General features: G+C 36.6%; 1 protein-coding gene across 1 annotated transcript in view; it reads left to right on the top strand.

Moving 5' to 3' along the window:
• PDSS2 (decaprenyl diphosphate synthase subunit 2) overlaps window positions 1-25,137 on the top strand; it is an 80,005-nt gene that overhangs the window by 31,323 nt on the left and 23,545 nt on the right. Inside the window, exons 3-4 of the mRNA XM_015816899.1 lie at window positions 3,646-3,844; window positions 21,817-21,891. Of these exons, the coding sequence (XP_015672385.1) occupies window positions 3,646-3,844; window positions 21,817-21,891 (274 nt within the window). The remainder of the gene's footprint in view (window positions 1-3,645; window positions 3,845-21,816; window positions 21,892-25,137) is intronic.

The following is a 25,137-nucleotide window of genomic DNA, read 5'->3' on the forward strand; positions in this document are numbered from 1 at the left end:
TATATACATAATGTTTGATCATTGCTGTTAATCGATACCATTGATTACTACATAACCTGGTACTGACATAAGACAGTGCTTTTCAAATGGAAGAGAAGAATAAATATTGAGAGAATTCAAATATTGATCATTGATAGATTATTACAGTCTGCATTTTCAGGTTGTTCCTTTTTGTGTCTCAAATATGTATCTGTAATCATAGTTTTCATGCATAAGTTTATGTTTCCTTATTTAATGCTAGAAGTATAAGTCACAAATTCTTTATTGTTTGAATCAATACAACAATTAATAGCACTAGCAATAGCGCTTAAACTTATATACCACTTTACAGCCCTCTCTAAGTGGTTTACAGAGTCAGCCTATTGCCCCCAACACTCTGGGTCCTCATTTTACCAACCTCGGAAGGATGGAAGGCTGAGTCAACTTTGAGCCAGTCAGGATTGAACTGCTGGCAGTCGGCAGTCAGCAGAATTATCCTGCATTTCTGCATTCTAACCACTGCACCACCACATATTTTCAATTGAAGCTGAATGCTCAATAGTACTGTAAAGTAAAAAAATACATTTTTCTTGAAAAGATACTCATGTGTAGCAGATGACCTTATTAATCCATTAATTTCTCATTTTCCATCTTCCACAGCGCAAGTGAGCAAATAGGCAAGAAATTGACAATGGGCCATAGTCACCCTTCCATTTTAAGTAGGACATGTTTGCTATAGATTGGTGGGCCTATAGGCTAGATGGTGTCTCTAGATATTCTGGAAATGTTTAAAGTTCTTGCTTTTTCTCCAAAGTTGGAAAGGCAATTTTTTTTCTCTCTGTTCCAGTTTAGATATTCAAAATACAAGTACAAGTAGAATTGTCAAGAGTCTTTTATTTTTTTAATCAGTGCTTCTTTGCTCAGTTGGTGAATCATAAAAACTAGTTTTAAAGTCTCATAAATTTGGCTTATCCAATCAATATGAAGGTAAAGCTAGTCAGGCAATTTTTGATGCTATAATTTTCTGTAGGTTAATTTCAGCTTTTTAAATAAGCTTTAAAGCAGGGGTCACCAATCCCCGGTCCGTGGACCAATACCAGTCCGTGTCATGCCAGCAACCGGTCCACATGAACAAGTGAAGCCCCATCCGTGGAATGCAAGCAGCACACAAAACCATGCATTCTCCGGTCCACGGAAAAACCTTTCTCCACGGAACCGGTCCCTGGTGCCCAAAAGGTTGGGGACCTATGCTCTAAAGCTTTTTTTTTTTTTTTTAATGATTGGCTAATTTTAAATAACGATTATAAGATAATAGAAGCTAATAGTTTTAAATTTGAGAGTTAGCTATGGTTTTGTTTGTTAAATTTTCTTGCCATGTTTCTTCAACATACAATTTTTGGCACACTCTATATACAAATATTAAATCAAACTTATAGCAGGATATGAGGCAAAAGTTGTTTGCCCGTGGAATTAATGTTTAGGAATAATTTGATGGAGATCAGTAGGGAACTGTATATTCTACATTGGAGTAGACTGAAAATATTTGACACAGTTATTAATTTTGAAATGAAATAAGTGCAAGAGGCAAAGGGCTGCATATCATTGAATTAGTAGTTCTGTTCTAAAAATGGATGAACAGTAGCATGACTGTTCAGTGGCAAAGAAAGGAACCTCTGCTCTCTCTCTCTCTCTCTCTTTTCTTCCTTTAAATATGTCCCAGGATTGAATACTGATACAGAAAGATAGGGTGATAGTCCCCACTTAGTCAGATGGCCACTATGTANTCTCTCTCTCTCTCTCTCTCTCTCTCTCTCTCTCTCTCTCTCTCTCTCTCTCTCTCTCTCTCTCTCTCTCTCTCTCTCTCTCTCTCTCTCTCTCCTTCCCTCCCTCCCTCCCTCCCTCCCTCCCTCTCTCTCTCTCTCTCTCTCTCTCACACACACACACACGGATGGGATAAAGGGAAAAGAGCCATCATGCCTGTCAGGACACAATGCAAATGATATTATATAATTTACATCATTTGCACAATGATGTCATGACACTTGTGAAATAATTGTGTCTTGTATTGGGTGTTTTTGCTTTCAGTTGTCCAATTACTGGGCAATGTGATTGAGAAAGAGGAGTTGCTTACAATTATTTTTCTATACATGTTCCGTAGAATTGGCTTGTAAATTATGCATTTAAAAGCTCTATAAATACCATACATTTAGCCTTCACTGATTAAATAAATAAAATTTCCTCTCAGTCTACCTATTTTGTACCATACTTTAAAACTTGTGATTTTAAAAGTAATTGTTTTATAATTAATGTGGAGGTGGATGCAGTAATTATTAATTGCTTGAATGCTCCAGGATTTATTTATATGGAAATGTTTTCCTTTAAACATTAATCTGAATTGAATTGCTGAAAAAAAAAATCTGATGTTCTCTAGATCTCCAAATCCTTGGAAATTGCCTACAGCTATTTAATAATTTCTGACTCTACCAGAATTCTATGCTGTTTCAATTAAAAATAAAGGAACTGAAGAGGAATTCTAATATAGTTAGCTAAATGTTATAGATGCTATTTGGAGAGTAAACAGCAAGGAAGGGTAAAATGGAAAGGGAGCGTTGGAGAATTTTTACATTCATACATTGTTGAAGCTTCGTATGATCGGCTGAACAATTAGAATTTTATTTTCTTCATTAAAAGCTTAATAGGGGAAGTTTTTTTGTCATCATCAAACCCAAGTTATCGATTCCCACCACAAAGTCCAGTTTTTTTTTTTTCTCGGACAAGAGGAGTCCTATAATTATACATGGAAACCCTTTTTGTTCGATAGACAACTCCTTCGACGTCGAAATACAGGAGTAGTGATCTCTAGAGGTATACGGGAACCTAGAAGGCCTCAGTCTTTACCGTCTACTCGCTTGCTGAGACCAGAGGGCTCTCATTGTGATTCATGGCAGGTATTCAGCTCAATCTGCCCAGAGCAAATCTGTTTAATGTTGATCAGCTGTCCATCTGATAAGTTGAATTGATATGGACATTTTCCTGGGAGGACTGCCCTGACAATGACAGCCGGAGCATCAGGATGCCTTATTAGTCTCTGTCTTCTCCCTCTCACTCACATCAACAGTAGAATATATTAACCCTTCCTTAGACCTTGGATTATAGCAGAATGCAGTTTTCTGTTCTAGAATATAAATGGTTTGTATTTCTATTTCATTCTGGAATACAGCAAAGATTGACCATGATTAGAATGTTTCTGTCCCATGCCGCCCTGTGTACCTCCATAATTTGATATATAGCAACACCAGCCTAGCTATTGAATCAATACTACTACTGCTGAAATAGGATACAAAATGATGGTATGCCCATAAGACTACAGTATTGTGGTCAATTTACATCCTTAACTTTTTTTTCTTAATAATTGTTGATGCATTAAAAGTTGTTAATCCACATTTGAAGAATGGAGCAAGGATTTACATTTTAAATTGTTTCAAGGTCTCCAAGAAATAAACATTCTGCTTCAGATAGAAATTGTAATCAGAAGTGATCATTGGCCAAATAGGTCCAAACAAAGTGAATGTTACATTTGCACTAATAAATATTTTTTTTATAATATCTGTGAATTGTGCAGTGGTTGTGCAACTAATTGTATTACCTCTGATCTTTACTTTAAAGTCAACGAGCTCTTGCAGAGATCACAGAGTTGATCCACACAGCTTTCCTTGTGCATCGTGGAATTGTAAACATTGCTGAACTGACATCCTCAGATGGAGCATTGAAAGATATGCAATTTGGAAATAAAATGGCTGTCCTGAGTGGTGATTTTCTTCTAGCAAATGCCTGTACAAGTCTTGCTCAGCTGCAAAATACTAAGGTAATGTGATTCCTGTGGTTTTAAATGAAAGCATTTTAGTATGTGTTTTATTTCAAAAACTGCTCAATTGCTGCTTTTTGTGAGCTTGTTTTATTAGAAACCTTGGTGCTTTGAAGCATTCAATGTCACTTTATATTGTACATACATCCCCCATCTGAAATTTTACTAGATAGGAAGTGTCAGCTATGTCAGATGAACTAAATATGTAAAATGTATACTATGACATTCTTTCTCATATTGATTCCCAAAGAATCACTAGTGAGATTAGTAGGAAGATCTGTCCTTGCAGAAAGAGTGAATTAAAGTAAATGAATTATAGAAGTTTTGATTCATTCTTGAGCATCTTTTCAAAACATGAAAAAAGTGTAAACATGTGGAACAAGTGAACACTGATGGGCTGGCAGCAAATATTCATTAGTAGAATAGGATTTTTATGACAAGAATGATCACAAGAATCACAGGCCATGCTACCTGTTTCATTCAATATAGCCAAGTTACAGTCTACAGCAGAGGTGTCAAACTGCCGGCCTGCGGGTCTGATGCGTCACGCGGAAGCCATGCCCACTCCGGCAAGGGGAAAATAGTCGCGATATGTCACAACACGTCACGTCATGTGGTCTACAGTATAAACATGTTCTTTGCATGTCTGTCAAACATATATTTTGTGAATTGGCTACTTTACCAAATCTGTTTTGGAAATTAGAAGAATAGCCATGGATTTTAATAAAGTAGAAATGCTTTATGTTATTCTGTATCAAATACTATTTCTAGGCAAAGTGATGTAATTATTTTTAGTTTGCCACAGTTCAGATTTAAAACACAGTGACCTACAGAATTATGTGACTTCTCAACTAATTAAGCTGCTTGTTCTGAAAGTTATGCCAAAACATATTATCATTTTGTTCCTGCTTTAGACAAATAAAAACTTAAGAAACTTCTATATAAACTAAGTGGAATCCACTCAGTATTTATCAGCTCATTCTCTCATGTCTTAAAAATGTAATGAAATATAAACTATAAAATGCTTGATAGATTGGTTTGATATTATAAAGGATACCTTTTTATTTTTTGTATTTATTATACAGTTATGTTCTTAAAAGCCATATAAGATATACATGTAGCTAGTATATTAACTTAATTTTATTTATTTTCTTAATTACTTAGGTTTATTATACCTCGGTTGTTACCAATTCTCTAGCTATTCTAAACTACATTCTAGTTCAGAAAACAGATTAATAGAATAATAAAGTATAATATATATATATATTATATATCGTATAATAGTGTAAAGTAATAATAAAGTGACACAATGCAAATTATACTATCCCAAGGAATAAAAAATTGTGAAAATAGTCACAAATTTTTACGTGTTTAGCTATATAACGTGTCATGATATCATGAATATACAAGTTACACTGGTTATCTTTTAATGCTCCTCTAACATCTTTTCTGCATTATGCTTGCCTTTCCATTTGTTATTTATAATCCCTGCAGAACTTCAGTCTTAACTTGGGGGGGACCTGTTAGAGATAAAAACTGACACCATGCTGTCCCCAGTTAAGAAAATTCTATAGACATATTACATGTTACAGACAGATATAGAAAAATAGAATCTGCATTAGTTTTTGCACATAGGTACATCTTATCATTTTTGTTCATTATTATGAATTGCTCACATTGGAATTTACCTTAAAGACTCTGTAAGCTGCTTTCTTTATTTGGCGAAAACTAGCAGGATAAATTCATGAAAGTTCTGCTTCATGCAGTTTTTGAACTTTTAAATCTTACTATACCACTTGTGATCTCTATATTTTGCAATCTGTTAACAAGGATAACTAAGAAATTTAAATGATTTGTGAATTCATTACAGTAGTAACAATGCTAGCCATGGGAATTGACAGTGAGCAAATAAGTAGAGATTTGTTTATTGATTATTGTTGCAAGTAGTATAATATATGTATCTAAGATTTCTAATGTTATTTTGCAGTATAAGTCCAAAATTAATTGTATCATGATCTTATACCTAATTGTCAGAGCTTTTCTACAAAGCATTTATCTTGTTTCTATCAAGGTTGACAATTACATGTGAAAATTTTGGCTTATAATGAAATGCAGAGCTATTTTATAATTATCAAGGGTAAAATTAGCGAAGTCAATTATTTTCTCTTCAGATCTTTCCCAGTAGATGTTAAAAGAGTGCATGGTAATTGCCTTAGGTAGCACTATGATTCTTAAATAATCATTACCTTAAAAATGTTGCTAATCTTGTCACAATGTATCTTTTTGCAATAATACTATATAAATATGTCAATGTTGAGTGAAACTCAGTTATACATTTGCATGCAGTTGTTGCAAGCAAAAACAGATTGTATCTACAATTTTAAATCATGTTATGACTTTTCTCAATTCTTACCCTGTACATATCCTTTTCATAGTAACATATGAAGATCATGTTTAGAAAGTGACAATTTCAAACTTTTTTGGTCTCACTAAAATTACTATTTTCAGTTCTGGAATCCTATTTTCTTGTCTTTTCATTGTGCACTGTGTAACAGCTAAATTAATGTGTAATTTCAGAGTGTAAACAGGGCTGTCAAATTCATTATCTCTTGAGAAAATATATAGTTAACAATGATAAAGTATCTGATAGTTGGGAGTACTCTGAAACAGAACAGTGGGATGTTACAGGATGGAAAGCGAAGAAAACCCTGTACTAATGGATTTTAGTCTTTATTGCATATTTATTTCACTATCTTAGTATCTCTATTTATTAGTTAAATTTGCTCACTCTTAAATGGGTGTAGATTAGATATGAATTCTGAATCGAAAGATCAATATATAACAAATATATTGATATTACCGACATGGTGGTTTGTTGTGTAAGTTTTGAAATCACATTGCATTCAAAATATAAATCATTTGCAAAGTGATTGGAATAGTTGTTATAGACTGAACTGTTTCAAACTCAAATGGGGTGCTTTCCATTTAGTTGGCTTGAGTTCAGAGTGAGTTGAACACTACTAGTGGCCTGCATCCCATGGCTATAAAAAAGATGCTTCTTGGATTAATCCTCCTGAATGGGATACATCAGAACCTTTAAAATTGCATAATAAAGTAAAAATGTTGTATGCAACATAGCATTTCATATATATGGAATAGCTTCAATTGATCAATATGAGGCAGTATTGTTTTGTTAAGCATTAGTTGTTTAAAAATAACCAATTACACAGATGTACTACTTATAGAGTGGATGAATTTCCATATGCTAACTTTACATATTTCTAAAGGCAAAAATATGTTGCTTACCAAATAAACTGTTTGTTTACATAAATAGCATTGATTTATGCAAACAGCGCTTCCTTCTGCACAGAATCCAATAAACCATTTCATTTGTAAAGCAAACTGGCAGCTTTGGGAAGTTTCTGATTTTAAAGACAACAGTATCAGCTGTATCCACAGAAGGGGTATTCTGTTTGTGAAGATACTTTGGATATAGACATGGTTGTGGTTGAAAGACATTGTTCTGCTCTCTTGCATAGCTTTTTTCTCTAGCTTGTTCCAAATGGAGCACTCTGGTTTGTATGATAAGCTAGCAAATCGTACATACGGCCATCTGTGGTTTTCTGGCAATGCTGATTGGTAAGAAGGGAATTTTGGCTTGCCATGATGCTTGAATGTTCATGTGGCAGGTCTAGCCAAAAATTCTATTATGAATGAAGCTGGTAGAAAATACTGATGTATCATAAATGGCCATGCCAATTTAAGAATCTGTAATATATGCCCAACCCTGTTTAATAATAAATAAATTTGATTGTGAAGTTAAATGTTCAGGAAATTTAAAAAAGCAATAATTGCATCTTTAACATATTGCCGTTAAGTTGCCATTAATTTTAAAACTAAATATGGTATCGGTGACTGGAAGCAAAAGAAAAGAAAGAAATATTAGCTTTAATTAAACCAATTATTCTCATTCATGTACAAATGTATAACGTAATCCAATTAATTGGGGATATTTTTGATGAGGGATATTCTAAATCTGTAGGGTCTCTTTTTATCACTTATTGTAGAAAAGGAACAAAACCATAAGTGAAAATTATATTTTTGTTAGGAATTTCATATGATCGGGAGAGGGACACTTTTGAATTAGTCTTGACTCCTGCTTGGAGAAGTTTATACAATTTTTTTGGCAAGATTTTCAGAAGAAGTTTGTGCTCTTGCCTTCTTCCTAGGGTGGAGAGAGGGAGAAAGACTGGCCAAGGTTCGCCCAGCTGGCTTTGTGCCTAGGGTGGGATATGAACTCACAGCTTTCCAGTCTCTAGTCCAGAGCTTTTCAACCTTTTCACCCATTGTACCACTTTTAGGATATGGCAACATCCGAGTACCACCAGTCGCCTAGCAAGGTGTCAAAAACCTGATGACCCCCCCAAAAGGAAAAAAGTGATAAATTACAGGTAGTCCTCGACTTACAACAGTTTGCTTAATGACTGTTCGAAGTTACAATGGCACTGAAAAAAGTGCCCCCCAAGCCACAGCTGAGCAAGACAGCGCCCAGTGGCACTCTTCCTCCTGTCCGAGGTTTTCATTGTTGTGAGCATTTCTGTTGAGGATTGGCAGCAGGGGTGGGGCGGGGGGTGTTTGGTTTTTATTCCCCCTGTCTGCTGGGTGGTTGCAGCAGGTTTTGGTCACTTCACATGACCCTGGGACATTGTGACCGTCATAAATATGAATCAGTTGCCAAGCATCTGAATGTAAATGACAAGACCCTGGAGATGCTGCAACATTCCAGCTGATCGGCGCTTCTTCTGGGCTCAGCAGAAGCACCAGGATCAGCGCTGAGCTCCAGCTGGAGTCTGGCGCTGATCCTGGCGCTTCCACTGAGCCCTGACAGCCCCAAAGAAGCGCCGATCAGCTGGAAAGCGGCACTGATCCTGGCACTTCCGCTGAGCCCTGACAGCCCTGCAGCTCCAGCCATCTCTCGCTCAGGCTTGTGCAGTGCTGCCACCAGTTCAGTTCATTCCCCTCCCCCTCTATCACTTTTCTAGGATGGTCGCGCACCACCTGCCAGGTGTCAATGTACCACAGGTGGTACCCGTACCACTGGTTGAAAAGCCCTGCTTTAGTCTGCTGCCTTAACTGCTACACCACTGTTTCCTGATGCTAGCAACAGGACTGCTGCATAGACTCAACAGAGAAATAAGATTTGTGATTTAAAATTAAAACGGGGGCTGAATTTGCAGAGGCTTTTAGTAGATTTTTCAAATAAAAACCAGAATTTCAATACCCTCTTCTATGGATAAAGCATAGCTATGCATAGCTATTGCAGGCCATTTGGGGTGAAATTTCAGGAAGCCCATCAATATTGACTGCTTCTCATATTCTCCTGCCTGCATGGAGATAAACAATATTTTGTGAGCTCTGGACGCTCAGTAGAACATCTTGTGTCTTTTTTTTTTTTTTGAATAAAAGTTTCTTCTGTTATTGAAGATCTCAACAAAGAAGAATAGATGTCACCTTCTGGAGAATTTATATTATATTTGCAACCATACTGATGTTAGATTTACTGAGTGAATGACTACATCTATATTAGCAGTTTATTATATTTTAATTCAACCTTCTAATTTTGATTAATAATTATCTCTAAGATTGAATTGTGGTTTCTTCCAAAATTAATCCCATCAAATAACCATTAGATTTTAAGCACTCCATTTAGCTGAATTGCACTGCAGTTTTCACCATAGCATTAGCAATATATTTCTATGTTTGTTATACATCAGGTTGAAAACACATTTTAATTTCTACTGCAATATTATAAACTTCATAATAAACTCAGGCCAAATTTTACTTGATGTTTACTTCTACTTTGAAATGAATAATCTTATGTTTCACAAATGCACTGATGACAAATTCATGTTACATGTCTTAGGTATGAAAGTATGCTGAAGACTTAATATAATCAAAAAAGAGATATAATTATAATTACCATAGCATACTGGCACATCTCAGGTCAATAATAAATTTTATCTGAAATTCCATTATTTAAATCATTACCATTTTTAATTGTTAGTATAACCAAACCCTTGATCCCAGAAAAAAAAGTATTTGGGGCGTACTGTGAAAAATGAAATCATGATCTAAAATCACTTATAAGATACTAAGGTGAACAACAAGCCAATTGCAACTACTTGGGAAAGTACACCGAAAATAGAATTAACACTTGAAAAAAAGTATATTGATGCAATTGAAGCTTATGCCAAAAGTAATTTTTTCATTAGTAAGTAGTATCGTTGAGCTTCAAATCATAAGAGAGACTCATTTGGCAGTTTAATGGTGTTTTGTTTGAAGAAGAAAAAAAAGCTTTTCCAACACCTTCTTGTTACTGTCTCTGCATCCTTTGACAAAGTGTTCCTGATAGACCTTGGTACCATATGGAATAGTGTTAGATTCTGTGTGAATCAGCTACAGATGTATCATCAGTGGGGGAGAATTGAACTACCACTATATCAGCAGATGACTTCTGCTACTGCTGGGACCTTGTTGGATCCAAACTAGTATTTTTCAACATCTCTGATTGCTCAGAGGGATTTCTAATGCATTTTCTTTTTTTTCCCCTCCTCATTAAACTCATAAAGAACAAAACCTGCTAAAAGTTGCAGTATTGGTTTCTGTACATTTGTAGTGCAATAACAAAATGACACCCTAATTTGTAAATGAGTACATTCACATACAGTATTATTAAACATAGGTTACTCTAGAGTGCCAGCTGGAAGAGAAGAGGCGACAAAAGGAGGGAGAAACCCGGTATACTAAATTACTAATTTTGGCAGTCCTAGGGCGCAGATTGCTTTGTGATGAGAATCCTGGCCAGTATGAATATGAGATTATTTTAGAGATCCAGACTATACAAATCTGGATTACCATGAGCTGTCAGCAAAGAGATACAGAAAACTGTTTGCTGTTACCAAGATTTTGCAGCCCAGATCTGGTAGTCCTGGCTTTAACAAAAGAAAAAAATGTGTGTCCTGTTCCCTTACACCCTTAAAGCAAACATACAGTTACATGTGTAATAATGCAAACATATATTATGCTGTCTGAAGGGAAAGCTCACTGTTGATTAATATGAATGTCCAGCAAGCTCCAAAATGCATAATATGTCTAGCCATTTCTCTTCATTATAGAAAATATTCTACACTGGATCTGCTGTGACACTCCACAGAATACAGATCAAAATTTCCACAATGAAGAGAAAGGCAAGACTCAGCAATATTATCTTCCACATTGGTCATTCTAGGGATGACTAGGAAAAAACTCCAGTCTGAAATCTGGATAGCTGCTGGCAACAGATGTAGACAGTATTGAGCTAAATGGCCCAAGAGTCTGGTTCAGTATTAGGTATGCTAACTTGATATAGGTTCCTGTTCTAAAACATTTGATCCATTTTTGTGACAACTCCTGGGAAGCTATCAAAGTTGCAAAAAAACCCCAACAACCTTACTTCTGTTTCTGTAATATACTAATCCACAGAGAACACACACACAAAAGAACTTCTGGGAAATAATGGTGTACTGAAAGCTAAAACTGAAACTAAACTAAAATAAACTGCATTAAAAGTGTAGCCAACGACCATAGCAGAATGAAGAGCCAGTAAGTAAATTGGTTTCATAATTTCTCTCTGGACAAAGAGATGACTTGAGATCATCCACAAGTGCTCCATACAGTTGCTCCTCACAAAGAGACTGCTGTTTAAAACTCTGGGAGACAAAAGTGCCTTTAAGAACACAGGGTTTGCATCCTTCCTTCTGTAATCACTTTCAGAAATTGCTTGTTCACTGCTTTTTAGCTAATAGGAACCTTTGGATTGAATTTGGGAAGTACCTACTTCTGAGTTCATGGGTTCAACTTGTAAAATTGAATTCCAAAGTTTTTTTTTGGGGGGGGGACATTTGCTTCATAATGAATAAGAAACATAAGTGGGAGAGTAGAGAGAAGGAAATGAATCTCTGGTCTTGTCCTGCCAGCAGCAAGGGTATTTTTAATGGAAAGAGAGTCCTGGATGAATGTTCATTCATACTAAACCATAACAATGAAAATAGCTGCATCTGGTGACTCTGAGCTAAAAGGAACTGCTTCAAGTAAGCTAGAAGGTACCCTTTGATATATTATTTTAAAGCCTGTATTTCAGGCTCAAATAAAATGATAATAATATAAGCATTATTAGAAATGAATATATACATTTCTGCTACAAGGGAAAGTTAACATGTATCTCCCAATAATTCACATAACTTTTTCTAAAGAGCTACAAGAGTTGACTTGAGTTAGCATTGTCATTACAAGTGTGTGTGTGTGCATGCATGTGCATTCCTTCAACCGATCTCACTCTGAATACTAAACTCCTTACTTGAATATATTTTCCACCCATTCAGCCTATAAACAGAAGCTAAATCTCCCCTTGAGAGCATTCAACTTTCTACACGATAATTTTTAATGCTGTTTTTATTAAGAGAAAAGTAATAAATTTGAACATGATTGCTTCTACTCCTGCAGTAAATGCTTGAGTGCCAGTCAGCAGTCTCTCTCAGAAGCAGCTAATAGAAAGGATTGAAATGTCTTTGATCACTCTCCGTTTAAAATGACAGAAATCAGTAATGTCGTTCATGTTCTGTAATATAATTTGTCTTCATTTCTTTTTGTAGTCAACTTTTAAGGAAAAGAGAAATATAACAGACTCCTGGACTGTAACTGTTCAGTGTGAACCGAATCTGACTAAATAAACTCGGCTTATATATAAATTTAAATAATACGACAAACCAAGGATTCCATAAAATAAAATAGTCCAGTCTTCTAATCATTGAATGCTAGATATGATCCTTTTCGGGCAAGATCCAGCCAGCATTAACTAATGATTACTTAAGGTACCTTTCTCCAATCTGTTGAATACAAAACTCAAACTTCTTATCTTCAGCCAGTATTATACAAACTTGGGGATAATGGCAGCTGAAATTTAGCATACCTTCAGAGTGGTAGGTTGCCGACTAAATATATCTTCTTTTAAATTAACTGATGGCTGCCTACTCTTAGTACCTAGATATTGAAATTCTAAGACTTCAGTCAATGATCTGTGTAAGCTGTACTTTGAGATAACAGGAAGTTATTCTAGAATCATTTGAATGCAAAACTTGTGTTCCATCACTGAGGAATGGTACTTCCTTAACTAATTGTTCATGATTGCCATATGTTCAATGATAACTAATATTTATATCTGGACACTATGTTATATATTTATATTTTATGATAAAAACAGCACACTGTATGAATGCCTGTTCATAAAACTTGATGAGTGCTCATCTCCAATAACTTCCGTATGGTTTGCATCCTATGTTTTGCTTTTAAGATAACAACAGCTGGTCCATTGCAGATTTGAACCCAAAATAGTTAGAATTACCTCAAGTTATTCTGACAATCCGGCACTGACAGGTTTTGATTTTAAGCTAGTGTGTCTACTTGTTTGTTCTGTTCCAAATAAATGCCACTGAAGAGTTCTGTTCTTGTGCATCTTGCTGATGACTCTCTTATTTTCTTTTCATAGCTATAATGAAGAAATAGTAATTGAACTTATCTACTAAACCAGAGGTCCCCAACCTTTTGGGCACCAGGGACTGGTTTCGTGGAGAGAGGTTTTTCTGCGGACCAGAGGGAGCATGGTTTCATGTACTGCCTGCATCCTGCGGATGGGGCTTTGCTTGTTTGCACGGACCGGTTTCTGGCATGCCGTGGCCCGGTGCAGGTGCACGGACTGGCGGTTGGGGACCCCTGTACTAAACTAAGTACAATTAATTTTATATTCCAGAAGAGCAAAAATAGCTATCACACAAACAAAAAGTCAAAGGAATGGGCATCCCTAACTAATGCATATTCTGTGAACAGCTAATTGATTTCTAGATAGATGCCCAAGTATGGTGGGGAAACTGCAATTATAGATCTAAATGATGGGCAAATATCTATAGCCCACCTGATCTGGAAGACAAGTGGATTATAGCTCTAACAAATTCAAAATTAAATCAGTCAGATTGGGTTTCATTTGAATTAAACAATAAATGTTGTTGTTTGGTAAATTATTTATTTAGTTTGTTTTTATTTAATAGAAGTATATTCCACCTTTCTTCCTGGAGCTAACATACTGTTTTTCAATGTTTTCATTATAATAATCTTGTGAAGTACATTTGGCTGAGAGAGAGCAGCAACAGGCCCATGGTCAACCAGTGGCTAATGGTGGTCTTGTATCTGCATCTCCCTGTTGTCAACTTTACAATGAACCTGGCTGCAGCCATCTTGCTTGTTCTAGGTTGCCACATGAATGGGAATGGGTGCAGAGTATCTTTGCTAGTCTAAATCATTCTGTGTCCCATGCGAATCAAGGTCATTCTATCGGTTATGTTAGAGCAGTGTTTCTCAATCTTGACAATTTTAAGGCATGTGGACTTCAACTCCCAGAATTCCACAGCCAGCATTGCTGGCTGTGGAATTCTGGGAGTTGAAGTCCACATGCCTTAAAATTGTCAAGGTTGAGAAACACTGTGTTAGAGGGTTGAGCATTATGTTAGAAAGCCCGCCAAACTATTCTATTGGGGAGTGGGTGATTGCATAGCACTGGGGTGGGAAGTTTGACTTTGTAATAGGCTTTGTAACTCTTGGAGGGGAATTTCAGACTTGGTTTCACTTTTGATCATGCCAATATTTTGTATCCAATAAACATGTTCTTTGAGGAAGCTTGTAGCCTCGGAGTTCTGATTTATTTGGTTCCATCTATTGGAACTGTGACACCTGTCCTGGTTCAGCATTTTTAGTGCTATACCATGTAGGAGGAGATGTTATTTTTCGAACAAAACCAGTATGTTTTGCTAAGTAGGAATCAGATGTGGCTCATCATGCAACTGAGTCAGTAGCCAAAGTTATGGAAACTTTCTGTGTTCTACATGGCCATGTCTGGCTCTGTTCCCGTGGAATGATACTGGAAGCCAGGGCTGGAATTAGGTACCTTTGCTTTGATTGAGAACAGATTACTAAACAATATGACTGAGGATATACTGCACAGGGTACAAAAACTTTGTACAGCAGCATACAAATTTGAAGTTGCAGAAATTTTGCTTCACCCTCTCCTGCTGTTGGTTGTTATGACTCTCTCACACCATGACTGAGGATCACCAGTCTTTCATATAGAAAGAGTATACCACACCCAGGGCCTTTTGCTGCTTGCCTGCACCATGAATACATCCTGCATAGCAGAGCCATCGGTGCCAGGTTCCAGGTGGCATCTTTGACTTTTAATGTTGCCATTATTGGCTGTTCATGCACTGCCTAATTCTTAGATGAAGACATTATATTTATTTTTTCCAATCATTAGAAGCCTTACTCCATTCTTTAGATGTCTTATTACATTCAGGTTTTTTTTTAATCAGGACGTATAGCATTCTTTTCTTAGGGCTGTTATTTATTTATTACTGCCCTTCCAAAGTCTGTTTGAAATTTATGATCTTTCTCTGTCTCTTTCTCTCTCCCCCCCCCCCCCCAATCTCATGAGCCGGTCAAATAACCAGGCTGCACATGAACAAGCAGCCTATCTCTGAGGTATTCCTCTACCAGAGTTCTGCCTGGTAGTTCCAGGGGCTCAACTGTACATCTGCATCCTGTAGCTTGTATAATTGCTCCCAATTTGATACAGCCTTTAGAACAGGGGTGTCAAACTTGCAACGTCACGTGACGTGTCACAACATATCGCAACTTTTCCTCCATTGCGGGAAATGGGGTGGGCACGGTTTTGGCATGATGCATCCGGCCCGTGGGCCGCCAGTTTGACACCCCTGCTTTAGAAGAACTACTCTCTCTTTCATTACGTTATGAGAACCAGATCTGTTCCAGGTAAGAAAATTGCTATGTACCCATGTATCTAAATCACAGAGAGCACATTTAAGAAAAAAACTGGGTACTTACCCATACTGAAGCACTTTAAATGATCATCTGTGAATTCACACAGCAATCTTCCTACTCTGCTTGGTCTCAGTTGACCTTATCTCTGAATTCATTGTGGTGTCTTAAGTATTGAAGAGGTCAGAACCTATGCTAATTCATGTAGTTCGCATAGGAAAGGTGCTCCAGTTAAATATTCTGCAACCTCTACTAACAAAGTTTTGTTAGTACAAACAAAGTTTTCTGCAGAAAAATAAACCAAGTGTATACATTTATAAATGACACTCAGGAAACTGCAGTTACATATAGGAAAAGAATTAGTTCTTTTTCTATGTCATGCTGGCAAGAATTTGAGTCTACTTATTTCTATTTTCAATGAATAGAAATGGGAGAGAAAGAAATGGAACTGAGGTTTAGTATGTCTTGCAGATCAGAACCATAACTGTAGTGAGCTTTGTACAATAGGTGTGGAGTAACAACAACTGCTGAATTCTGTGCCATGATCAACATCCCATGCAGATTTTAATGATACAAAACATGCATTGATGGGGAGATATTTCCTTGTTGCAGCTCCTTAAATGCTGCTTCTATACAGAAAAGTATGTTTTCATGAAACTGATCTGAATTAAACCAGCTTTGGTTTTACCAAGTGAGTTTATTTACATAACATACTTTCTACCTGTTAATGGAAAACATTAGTCTTGATTTACTTCATTGGCCCCTAGAGTAGAACTTATATTGCCATGATAGGAAGTAATGGCAGGGGTGGGGGGAAAGTCTTTAGGTAGATGAAACTTCCTGTAAAATCGTTAGACATGAGGCAGTATTTATTTCAGCAGTTTAATACTAATCTTATAATTCACATGCTTACTGAATATCTGATACATTACTGCCTTGAACTGCATTACCAATATGGATATGGGCACATATCAAATTCTCTATTTCCAAGAAGGCTGAAAAGTATTGTCCCAGATAGATGTCATTGTGAAGGTCTTTTTCTTCCATTTACTTATGACCAGAGAACTTGGATATATAGGCAAAATAAATAGTAAATGAGGAAGAGTTTTGTTTTCAAGGAATATTTTCAGAAATTTTAAGCCACGGATTACTGACTTTAAGTCATTTTGTACACAATCCATAAATTAACCCTCTCTGGATTAGGGAACAGTTTGCAGCTTTGAATATCCACCAGCTGATTTATGTTTACCTTTTGTGAAAGAGCTTTAGTAAACTAAACTTAAAGAGATCATTCCCTTTTAGAATGATAGCCTAGAAATGTATGTCAAAGTTTTTTAAAAATATAAAAGGATATTAAAATAATTAATAGGCAAAATAGTGGAAGTTGCACTACCTGGAGAAAATAGAACAAAAGAGAAAGAACTGGAGAAAATCACAAAATAAACACCTGCAAATAGAACGACTGTGGCAAAAGAAAGCAAAGACAGTACGAGTAGTAATAGGTGCCTTGGGTGCAATCCCAAAAACATGTGGAGCACCATTTGAACACCATCAGCATTGACAAAATCAGTTGCAAAAGACAGTTTACATCCTGCGACAATACCTTTAATACCATCAAACAACATCTGCCTATTCCAGGTCCTTGATATTCCAGGTCCTGGATAAAAATGCCAAATCCAGTCTAAACATCTGACTAATTGTGCAACCAACCATAATCATAATACAGCCAGTTTGGTGTGGTGGAATCAGGCTTGAAACTGGGAGACTGTGAGTCCTAGTCCCACCTTAGGCACAGAGACAACTGGGTAACCTTGGCCCAGTCCCCCTCTTTCAGACAATTACCAAGAGTCAACACTGACTCCAAGGTACTAAATAAATAAGCAACCTGACTCAGAATAAGAGAGTTTGAAGGGACCTTGGAGGCCTTCTAGTATAACTCCTTGCTCAAGCAGGAGATCCTGACAATGATTGTCCAATCTCTTCTTAAAAACCTCCAGTGACGAAGCACCCCCAACTTCTGAAGGTAAGCCGTTTGAAAGTTTAATTGTTCTAATTGTGAGGAGATTTCTTCTTATATCTTATCTAGGTTGGTTCTCCTGGATTAGTTTCCATCCATTGCTTCTTGTTTTTCCTTCATGTACTTTGGAGAATAAGTTGACCCCCTCTTCTTTGTGACAGCCCCTTAGATATTGGAACATCACTTGTAGTCCTTTTCATTAAACTACACATACCCAATTCCTGCAACCATTCTTCCTATGTTTTAGCCTCTAGTTCCCTAATCATCTTTGTTGCTGTTATTTGCTCTCTATTTTTAGACTCTCAACATCTTTTTTATATTGTGGTGACCAAAACAGGATGCAGTATTCCAAGTATGATCTTACCAAGGCAGACATGTCAAACTCGCGACGTCACAAGCCGTTGCAGGCAAGCAGACAGTGGGAGGGAGCGGATGAGTGGCTGCAAAGTCAGACATCCCCAGGAATTAAGCCCTAATGGGTCTTTTGGTCCAAAACAAATAAAGAAAATAAATAACGAAAACACAGTATCACTTTAAGGAATGAGAGAGATATTATGCTAGGCATGCAGAATGGAGGAATTTGCAATAGAGAATTCTCCATATCCATGAAGGCTCTTCACGTGAATAGAGATGCAGAAATATTGAGGTTCTCAATCTGTGGAGAATCTCAGATCCATAGAGGCTCTTTATTGCAGATGCTTGCCCTCCATTCATGACAGAAAAAGGGATTAGCATATCCACTGACACAGTTTAAAGTCCAAAAGAAAGTTACCAAGGAAGAAGAATTTGAAAGCCCAATAGACTCACTGAGGATTTCTCTGTAAAAGGCTAAGTAATGATTCCCTAAAAACAGATTATCCAGAATTATCTATCACCATCTAAATGTGCAGCTTCAAAAGCAGATTTGTTTCTCACATAATGGTGGTATTATGGAATCATCCAACAGTGAGATTCAATTTAACATAGGTTAACTTAGCTTGAGCCAAGGACAAATTTGTATAACCCTAAAATGCTTCTAAGATTTTTTTTCAGATGTGCATATCTTCATCAACATTTTTTCCCCTGAAAGTAAAAACTTGAAAATTGTTGTTGCAGTCTCAGATAATGCTGTATACTGAAACCAACTAAAAACCACCTCAAATAATCCTGTATACCAGGGGTAGTCAACCTTGGCTCTTTTATGACTCGTGGACTTCAACTCCCAGAAATCCTAAGCCAGCTCGGGATTTTCAGGTGGTGTCCTGTCCAAGTAGAAACCAGTAGAAGCCCAGCTGAGGTCTTTGAACTTGAGGCCATTCTCTTCTCCTAGTTCAAGGTAGGCAACCTTGGCTCTTTTATGACTCGTGGACTTCAACTCCCAGAATTCCTGAACCAGCCAAGCTGGCTCAGGAATTCTGGGAGTTGAAGTCCACGAGTCATAAAAGAGCCAAGGTTGACTACCCCTGCTGTATACGGAAACCAACTGTATACTGAAACCAACTAGAAACCAATAGAAATTTAACATTATCCATGTTGACCAGCAGCAGCTCTTTAATATTTCACAGAGGAGGTCTACTTAGGCATTGGACAAGCCTGGGATTGAACTTGTCCTCTTCTGCCTGTGAATGATATGTTCTACCATTGAGTTATCATCCATTTTGAAAGATAATTTGTCTAGAAATTGAACCAAAATCTGGGTGGCTCTTGTGTTACATCTTAAACACCAGGCCTTTAAATAATATATAATTTCTTGTTCCAACACACAGAAACAAAATTCACGTGACTTCACCTTTAAAGAGTGCTTTGTAGGGAGTTAAATTTGGGGAGGACAAAGATAACATATGTGAAGCTGAAAGCACTTGCCAATCAAAATAAGGGCTCTTGTGGGTGAAGACATAGTTGTATTATTTAGAATTTAGCTTGCCAGTAAGTTAATAAAGTGGTAGGCAATTTATAGGACCGCTATTACTCATTCGCAGGAGAGGCATACTAAAATTGTACCAAAAAAAAAATAGATTTTCTTAGGTTTTTCTACAAATTTATTCTCTCCAAATCACTATAGCATGGAATTTGCTTCCATGTGTGTTGATTAAAGTAAAGGATCCTTCTCTGGGTCAAGTTCTGTCTAGAGTTTCAGAGAAGGGGGAGCTTCGGCTATTCACAGCTAGGTGCATTGTTAAAGCTCATACTATCACTTTGACATTTAGAGGTAGGACTCAGTGTCTTTGTAAATTCTTCTTCTTCATATTACTGCCATGTCTCTGGGCTCCAACCGTTTCACAAACCATAATATTTTTTAGTGAGTGATTGATCTGTATTATGTGTCTCGGCCATCAGAGGAATCTTGAGATGTTGCTTGTATAAAATGTAATACAATCTGACACTGAGTGTTTGGTTACATGCTTTCATAGACCCATTGGCGATACACAATCCTCCTGGATTTGGGCATAAGGCTTATCTGATACCTTCCCAAAAAGTCCCTCATTTTCTCTGTTCCCCACTTAAATAACTCAACACATCTGGGTTAACACTGTAGGATCATTGTCCTTTCAGTTCTCCTGCAGCTCAGATTGCTACAATATTTCCTTAAGTATCTGATTACTGAGAGGGCAAGACAAAATTTCTCTCTGAAAAGGAGGCTGTTCTTAAATAGACTTAGAAATTAATTCCCATGCATCATTTAAAAAAAAAGATTAATTGGTTCCATTTGCAGAGGTGTCTTGCTAAGCATGTTTGTTTAAGAGATCAAAAGCATACTGTGCATATTTACTCAGAAGCAAACCATATAAGACTAAGTGTGGCTTTCTTTCATATCTAAAGTATATAGGATTTTAATCTAAACATAATAGAGTGGGGGGAAGATTTATATATCAAGCTATAATGGTCATCAAGAATGTTAAGAGGTTTATAGAAGTAACTTTTGGGCCTTTATTTTCCATGCTGGCTTCAGTTACAAGAATGATAAAAACCTGAAACTGAATACTCTTAATTCAATAATAAATGGACACCATTTTAGGGACGAGGGAGGGAGAATTTGATATAGACCCATATACCTAGGAAATTAATCATGGAAGAATAAACCTATAGCAGGCAGGATAGCCGTAAGGTAGATATATATTAAATATATTGCCCTAAATCCTCCAATACTATTCTAGCAAAGGGGGTTCAAAATCAGAGCTCTGATTTCTTATACTACCGTAATTCCAGTGAGACCATAATCTAGCTGAAACTATGTTTAGTTTTTTTATTTTGGATTCTATTCAGTTTTTAATGGGAACACCTGAGAACCTTAAAGATAATAGTTTGCTAAATAACAATTCCATGTTGGCAAAAGTTTTTTTTATGCACAAGTCACTGTTGTTTCTGGGATAGGCTGCTAAATGCAAGTTTAGTGTGTCCAGTATATGAAATAAGTTATAAAGATTAACTGTTTTGGGTTTAAAAACAAATGCATTAGGTACAACAGGCTGAATTTTTAATAGTTCCCAGAAGGTTGTTATGATCTCTGTATGCCTGGTAGCTTATTTAATTTATATTTTAATATAGTGGTTTTCCAACTTTGTAGTACCATAACCCTCTAATGTGAAAGATGTATTTGTGCGAAACTCCCCCATGAATAAAACTAATACTTTATTGGTGTTAGGTTTGGGCAAGAAATAAGTATACTGTTTTTAATAATTAAATTTTAATCTGTATATCATACAGCCTTGTAATATAGCAGCTGCCCACTTGGGCTTGTTCGAGCAAAATAAGGACCTACCATAGGGTGAATTTTGACAGTATTCCCATTTCCCTGCACAAAGCCTGATTTAGGTTTTTTTAATCTTTAATTGCTCATAATCCCCGGGGGGGGGGAGTCTCAACCTATAATTTGAGAGCTCCTCACTTTAATAACTTTGCTTTTTTTAAAATTAACTTGAAATGTAGTTTAAAAAAAAAAAATAAGGTGCCTTCAGGACACAGATGCTTTTTTATTTAAGCTTCCCTGTGTTCTTAGTTTAGCATCCTTTAGTAACTATGTAATTATCTTGCTTGAAACTTGTTCTTTTTCTTTCAGGTGGTAGAGATTATGTCAAGTGCCATTGGCGAATTAGTACAAGGAATATATTATGAAAATTCAAGCTCAGGAAAGGTAAATCGACAGTTCACAAATGTACTTGTGTTTAAATCACTTTCTCCCTCTTACGTTAAAAAAATAAAGCTTGGGTTAATCTGAATGAAGACTTCCCTTCACGTTATTATTATTATTATTATTATTATTATTATTATTATTATTATTATTATTATTAGTGCATACCTTCATCAATCAGATGCTCGAATATATAAAATATCTCTTTTTCTTGATATGTTTTGTGTTTGTAAATATAGGCAATTAGTATAGGCGAATATAGTAACGTTTCTGTTACTAAGGACGTTGTTAAGCGAGTCATAGCCCATTTTACGACCTTTGTGACCTGGTTGTTAAGCAAATCACTATAGTTTTTAAGTGAATCTGGCTTCCTCCATTGACTTTGCTTGTCAGAAATTCGCAAATGGTAACCACATAATCACCCCAGGAGAGTGCAACTGTCATAAATACATGCCAGTTGCCAAACATCTGAACTTGATCAATGACCATGAGGATGCTGCAACGGTCATCAGTGTGAAAACTAGTCATAAGTAACTTTTTTCAGTGCTGTTGTAACTTTGAATGGTCACTAAACAAATGGTTGTAAGTTGAGGACTACCTGCATAAGGCTGTCTTGTTAGAAGGCCCTTGAGAAGATTGCAAATGGCAATTCATGTTACTTAACGACCATTCAGGTTAAGTTGGATTTTAAAAAAGCTACTTACGACCCATCCTCAAAGTTACAACTTCCAGACACACATCTGGGCACATTCATGTGATTGCCATTTCAGGCAGCTTGGCAACTTGCTCACCTTAAAGACTGTTTGCAGCATTTTGCGATCATGTGACTAGGATTTGCAATATTTTTTCACATTTTCCCACAGAAAATGGCAAAAAAAACATCCATTGAAAATGCTGGATTAGCTCAAGGACTGTGGTGACTCGGTTAACTATCACAAAAGCCAGCATGACATCAAGTCTATCATGTAGTGACTTGTTTAACCATCACAACAACAAACAACCAAAATTCCAGCCTTGGGTGTAGCTGTAGGTGGAGGATTGCCTGTATACATCTCTTTGGAAGTTCTGTACAGTAGTATACTTTTATCTTTGTAGTACCTGTCAAAGCCCTTTCAGACAAAGCTAGATTTCTTGATGTGTTATAGTAATTGTCTAAAAAAAAATGGAGAAAAGATTGCATGGCAAAAGGCAGAATAGGACGAAGGTCAGCTTGAAGCTCAAATTTACCTCTAAATAATAGTGTAATCAAAGAAAGTTGTGCTCTCTTATTATCTATCTTCATTTCATTTTTCTTTCTCTTTTCACATTTAATTTTCTCTTTTAAGGCATATTTCGTGGTATAAGGACGGAGCCCTCTTTTTTCTCATTTAAATACAGTTTACTGTGGAATTTGAATAAAATATAATACATTTTATAGGTCCATTTATTCTAACCCTTTTTATCACAAACATCAAAGGCATATATTAATAGACCAATAAAATATGTCCTGTCATGTCCAACAAGCAGTAAGACATCTGCTAAGTGAGACATCAATCACATGCAAGATGTTTGCAGGGTTACTGTGTTGTTGCTGAAGACTCACAATTTTATTGGCTTTTTTCCTACACAGATGGGAAAATAAAGATTGTTGAATCATCTCACTTATAGCTGAAGCACTGAATGATCCAAATTGCAGTGTTTTTTTTTCCCAGCCTGTGCATTGTTCTGACTTAGATTTAACTGAAGTTTGTAATGCCATATTGTCTGTGTGACAGGGTGTGACGAACAGCAGTGTCACACATTAGGATGTACTTCAAATCACATAGAATCGGTTTTTTTAGAAACTTTAGTTTATTGCAGTTCGTGCATTTCATTTTGAAATATTTTTATAATTATTTTCTGTTCTTTTCTCTATAGCCTGATGGCTTGGAGAAGTCACTCAAGTTCCATTGGCTGCATTTCATTGGGATAAATGAAGTGAACTAAGATAGGGTAAAGAAGGCACATGTTGTGATACGGGTAGTCCTTGCTTGCCGACCACTTGTTTAGCAACCATTCAAAGTTACGGCAGTATTGAAAAGGAGATTTGCAACTGGTTCTTGCAGTTGCAGCTACAACGTTATGTGATTGCAATTCAGGCCCTTGGCAATCTGCACGTTTATGATGGTCGCAGCATCCCATAGTCATGTGATCACTATTTGAGACCCTCATAGGTGGCTTTTAACAAGCAAAGTCAATGGGGGAACCCCAGCAAAAGTCACCTGTTGTGTTCACATGACATCATACTTAATGATCCACAGTAATTTGCTTAACAACTGCAACTGATGTTGTAAGTCAGCATGGTCACATGACATTTTATTTAATGACTGCATCACTTATCAATGGGAATTGCTGGTCCCTATTGTTAGTAAGTGAGGACTACCTGTACCTCTATGTTTAAAGTTATTTGAAGCTAAACTTGATTAAGTATGGGTAGTCCTCAATTTACAACAGTTCATTTAGTGACCATTCAAAGTTATAACAGCACTGAAAAAAGTGACTTATGACTGTTTTTCCTACTTACAGTTATTGCAGCATCCCCGTGGACATGTGATCAAACTTCAAACACTTGGCAACTGACTCATATTTATGACAGTTGCAGTGTCCCATAGTCATGCAATCACACATTTGTGACCTTCTAACAAGCAGAATCAATGGGGAGGCCAGATTCATTTGATAAATGTATGACTAACTTAACTGCAGTGATTCTCTTAGCAACTGTGGCAAGAAAGGTCGTAAAATGGAACAAAACTTACAACTACTGTACCACTTCGCAACAGAAATTTTGGGCTCAATTGGGGTCATAAGTTGAAGACTACCTGTACTCTGGACTTCACCCAGGGTCTCTTTGTGCTTTTCCCTTCTACTTCCTAGTGTCCTAAGTCTGCCTGGAAGATCCCACCGACTTCCTGAAAGATATTTGGGGAGAGGGCATGCGTATTGCATATTCTTACACACAGCCAAAAATATTTTTGCAAGCAATATGAAGTAAACTGAGTAATTGGGATCTATTACACTATACTGTAATAGTGCTGGCAGAAAAGCCCATTTGATAGTCAGACTTGAGTGGATAGTCAGGAGAAAGTTTGATTGGAAGGATGTTTCAGGGCTTGAGGATATAGCTTAGATTGAGAATATTTTGTATGCGTTACAGGGACAGAAGACAAATTAACACAGTGACCGGCAGAGGGAGATAAGATGGGAAATCCTGGATGGAGTTCTAGGAGAAGG

Source organism: Protobothrops mucrosquamatus, unplaced genomic scaffold, assembly GCF_001527695.2.
Source record: "Protobothrops mucrosquamatus isolate PMUCROS unplaced genomic scaffold, P.Mucros_1.0 scaffold518, whole genome shotgun sequence".
In the NCBI taxonomy this organism is placed as follows: Eukaryota; Metazoa; Chordata; class Lepidosauria; order Squamata; family Viperidae; genus Protobothrops; species Protobothrops mucrosquamatus.